The 5,000-nt window shown below is 38.1% G+C and overlaps 1 protein-coding gene across 3 annotated transcripts in view; it reads right to left on the bottom strand.

Moving 5' to 3' along the window:
- The window catches only part of TCF12 (transcription factor 12), a 1,980,472-nt gene that overhangs the window by 1,974,658 nt on the left and 814 nt on the right, over positions 1–5,000 (bottom strand). For all 3 annotated transcript variants that reach the window (XM_044078972.1, XM_044078971.1, XM_044078973.1), the window contains exons 2-3: positions 4,481–4,574; positions 3,440–3,512 (exon numbers count right to left, since the gene is read on the bottom strand). In XM_044078972.1, coding sequence (XP_043934907.1) covers positions 3,440–3,512; positions 4,481–4,558 — 151 coding nt within the window. In that variant the 5' untranslated portion in view covers positions 4,559–4,574. The remainder of the gene's footprint in view (positions 1–3,439; positions 3,513–4,480; positions 4,575–5,000) is intronic.

Below are 5,000 nucleotides of genomic sequence, written 5' to 3'. Positions count from 1 at the left end.
TAAAGCACTCCCAGTCTAATACATCAGGAACTTAAAGGAAGGCTTGCATACAAGTGCTTGTAAAAAGGAATAGACAATATTTTCTTATTTACAGAACAAACAAGGTTAACAACTACAGCAAACAAGATAAAAATCAAACAGGAACTTTTCACCCAGGGTTCAGTATCACATGCATGTGGTGTGGAGAAAGTAAACAGTTCTAAAATACAAAGCAATGCAGTTTATTTAAATAACGAAAAAAGAAAAGGGGAAGTGTGAAACCTGCAACCAGAGACCACACATTTTGCAAAGCAACTGAAAGCAGTGGTGCAAAGCAGGCAAGAATAGTACACTATGAAGCAACAGTAAACATTTTAAATCTGCTTACTTTATTAAGCTGGCCACCTTATCAGTTGCTGTGAGAAACAGGTCCTCAGTATCAAAACAGCATGATAAGTCCCCAAGATTTTGTAAAAAAAACAATGCATCTCTGACAATATTCAACTTTGGCACCCCGAAAGTGCATCATTCAACTTTGGCACCCAAAGTGCATCAAGACCAATCATCATCATCATAGATACATATTGTTCTTGGAAACCAAGGCAGTTCTTGTGGAATATCCCCCCCCCCCCCCGGATACTTCAGCAATACTAAGCACCAGTGACAATAGTCGCTTTACATAGCATGATTTCAAACTTCAGAAATTGTAAACAACCCTGAACAGTACTCAGGCCCTTCTCTCAGACAACTTCATTAATACAAAGCTACTTATATTCAAGGTCAAGTGAACATCAACAGCTCCTTCTTGCCCAACTTTTTAAAGTTCAAGAGCATTCAGCTGTAAACACGGAATTAAAACAAACTTCACCACAAATAATTCTGTACCCTAAGACACCATTCTCGGTCTGGTGAACTCCACTTCCAATGCATTGCCCCTCCCCCAGCCTAAATTCCACTCAAATGTAGTGCCCCTCCCCCGGCCTGAAAATCCACTTCCAATGCAGTGCCCCTCCATCACCATGACATCATCTTACTGCTAGACTACAAACTTCATGTTTCTGCTCTCCAAGCTTATTAATGCCAAAGGAAAGTAAACAACGAAATTGTGTCACATGCACAAGACCTGTACATTTCCAGGATACTACCATCTTCATCACAGTGAAGCTAGAGAAAGCTTCAAATGTAATCTACTTACAGTTACCATTACCAGAACGCTACCTGCAAGGCCTCAAAACATATTGCTCACTTTAAAATCTGTGTGCCTCTTGGGAACCTCAAAACCTCACTGGCTAAATTCTGAGAGCCTATTTCTGTGACCTTTGACATAAATATTACACCCTCCCTCATACAACTTCTGCATTGCCACTTCTGAGCACAAACATAATCTAACTGCCTAAATGAAGATTTACACACTAGATACCTCCCTGCAGAGCCTTGGAAAAACATACATGCACACCCACCGGACACCCAATGGATCCTAGCAAGAGTGAAAACTAAAGTGTAAATATTTAACATATGCCAATTCAGAGACTGCAATAACTAAAAAAAAATATTCTCTCTATTCTATGGTAAAGGCATCAGAGTTGAAGTGTGCTTAAATAAGGGTTGTCAGTTGGGCAGCACACCTAACACTTGGGCTGCAGGGGATACATACACTCCACAGCTGTAACAGCGCATTTAAGAATTCACCTAAAAATACTAAAATAAACAAAGTCACACTTCAGTTTTGGATGCCATGACTCCCACTTCTGACATGCTTACATAAGCACAAGTCTATCACTGTAAAATCACCCCACTTACATTGTAGCATGCAGTTCCCATGCTGGAAAATACAATACCCATCTCATCTTGACACAAATCCACCATTACCTCGTCATCAAATTTCCCGTACTAGCTATACCTCCTTTACAAAGGCTGATATTAAAAGTAACAATAACCTTATGACAACCATACAAAGTTCTGACACCTCCATTGCAACAGTGTGACAACTGTACTAAATCATTCTGCCTCTCTAGCCCTTTTCACACAGACTGCACCATTTCTTTTTCACCACCCAAGAGAGAACTTCCTTTTCCAACTGTATCAGTAACTATGCACTTTATCTACACCAACACACAGACATGATCTGGACATACTGCATTCTTCTGGCGATGTTTTTCTTAATCTAAGTTTGAGTTTTGATATATTTTACTGCCTTTAGTTTATCTACCTACTCATGACTGGCAAACAAGCAATTAACAATGCATTTCTATTTCAAACCACATTTCATAGGTGTTCTATGGTATTCACTATAATTAAATTTAGAAGAAGCACAAACAAAAGCTACAAAAATGTTCAGCTACTAGTAGAAAACAACCTACACGTTTCACAACAGCTTTGCATGGCAATTGACTGCTTACGAATTCAGGTTATTAATCATTTTAAACCACTCAATGTTTTGTGGCTTCTGCATATACCACTACAGCTGTTTTTCACTCTCCACGCAACTTAGTCATACTAGCTTAGAATAAAGTTTATTAATCATTTTAAAAAATTGATTCTGTAGCATAACTTAGAGAAACAAACAAATCCATTTAAAAAAAAAAAAAAAGTTTCTCATCTGGCACTTTCAATGCAGTGATGCTGCTCATAAAAAAAAAAAAAAAAAAAAAAAAAAAAAAAAAATACATAAAAAATCTGATCAAATTTATACCCAAATTAACCATGAAGACAGAAATAGACCTTGCTAACAGGTAAACACTGCAACAGTGCTATCACAACACCCAATACTTTTGTTGATGCATAAAAACATACGTGGAGTACAGACGCACACAACAGTCTCTAATTTTTGATAGAGATATAGAAAAACAAGTGCATTTACTATCACACAACAACATCTAAATCACTTCACAAAATTATGAAAATACTGTACACATCAAACTTCTGTAGTGAAAATTTAACTTTATAAAAACAAAGATACCATGCTGCACTGCACCAAATGTGCCAATCCAAATAATTTAAAGACTATCGAATATGCAATGTCAAAAGATGCAAAAGGCACACTTTCCATATACCACCACAGTAATTTGTTTCCCCTACTAAGTCAGGGCATTTTGTTTTATTCAGAGGGAAGAGGGTTGTTGAAATACATACAACTGCCTACAACAAATACAAGCAGTCATACAACCCAGAAAGCTGTATTCAGCAGTTTCCCAACAGGACAATAACAATGACAAAAATAATAAAAATGTACCTTTACTATAACATCATTAGTTTTGACATCCCACAACCAAAGTGAATGATGAAGATCAGGAAGTGTGATCCTCACACACAATCTATGAACACCCCGAATAACCACAAATCTAAGCCAAGACAACAAAAAACACTTCTTTAAATTAATAAAACAGAAGTAACTTCCATCAGTACTGTAGACAGGCACCATGACAGACCACCTAAACACAACATATTTGCAAAACCTTACCTGACCCACTGAACTGACTACTTCCAAGAGTCGTTGGTCCATTTTTTCCACTATTAACAGGAGGAGAGAACATCTGGAGAGAAAAAAAAAGGGAGGGGCAAAGAAAATAAATAGTATCAGTGTTTAAAATACACCACTGGAAAAAAAAGTTTTATTTCAACTCTCTACAGAGAGAACCATTGCAACTCTGACCAAAGGTCACAGACTACCCTGACTTCCCAGATGTCATGTTTAAAAAGCCACTAAAGAGGTCCTCATTCACAAGAAGCATATACAGCGTAATGCAAGAAATGCTACCGATAAGAAAAAAAGTGGCAACTACAGAGAAACAATATGGGGAACCAAGATCAGGAGGGGTTAATTCTCTGTTTGCTGGACAGTACAGTGCACACTCCCACTTCTGACACTACAGGGTTCAATTCACAAACTTACTCCAAACATACCAGCAAGCAATAGCAAAACCTAATAAGCAAAGCCAAACATTTGTGATGATCATAATAATTTTGCTAAAGCCTATATAAAAATGTCTGCCAACACAGATACAAATCAAATTGTCATAATTTAGGACATCAACCTTATATTGCAATACCCAAACAAATGTCAGTCTGCAAACAGAAAAAAAAAATGCAGTAAGCAGTAAACCACACACCCACCCGCAGCTGGAAGGCCACTGTCCAGAACGTTTATTAAAGAAAAACACTTTACTACAAAGTAACAAACAAAGCAGGAAGCAAAGTTGTACTGCAGAACAAATACCAGTAGAATAAAAATTAATAAAAGTAAATTTTGTAAGCGAAAAAAGTTCGAGGACAGGTGTGCATGTATGAAACAATATTAACATATGTAAACCCATACAATTCATAAACAAAGCAAAACTTATTAATCTCGGCTGTCTAGACATTACATCAAACTTCTTCAGGGTGTCTAGCTGCAGAGCAACTGGACAGTCCTGACGCTGCATGAAAACCAAAAACTAGTGTGTAGCATGCAGGGGCGAACCCAAGGCAAAGCTTATTTGTACACGAAAGAAAGAACTCCTACCGCACTGAAGTCGAGCAGATCACTCAGCTCCTTGTCGGTTCCAATAGCGGCAATCCGCTGCTGAGGGTTCATCTTCATCCACTTACACAAAGCCCTGAAAACAAAACAAAACAAAACTAATGAATATGACAGTAAATGCAAAGCAGGAGCATGTCAAATCTATTTTCCCTGCCGATTTTAATTTACCAAAAGCTCGCAACATTAAAGCACAGTTAACACAAAAGGTTTCCAAAATGAGGAAACTGACCTCCCAGTTAACTCCACTTTCCTGACTCCATGTAAACCCATCATGCCACTCTAGGCAAGTTTAGAAAAGGTAAGGTGGGTACCCAAACTCAGTATGAAAGCCCTACTGATATAATCCAGCAAAGACAAGGTGTAAAGTATGAAAAAGGAAATTGTTCCGATTACGATGGTTGATAAAGCTAAAATGCCCACTTCCAAGTGAAAACAGTTGCTCAGAGCCCCGAGATCGAGCCGGGAGAGGGGTCACTCAACTCTCTTGCACAGAAAGACCCAC

Source organism: Protopterus annectens, chromosome 7.part1 (assembly GCF_019279795.1).
Source record: "Protopterus annectens isolate FY-2018-M chromosome 7.part1, PAN1.0, whole genome shotgun sequence".
Taxonomy (NCBI): Eukaryota; Metazoa; Chordata; order Ceratodontiformes; family Protopteridae; genus Protopterus; species Protopterus annectens.
The sequence above is the reverse complement of the archived record's forward strand: the minus strand, read 5'-3'. Positions and strand labels throughout refer to the sequence as shown.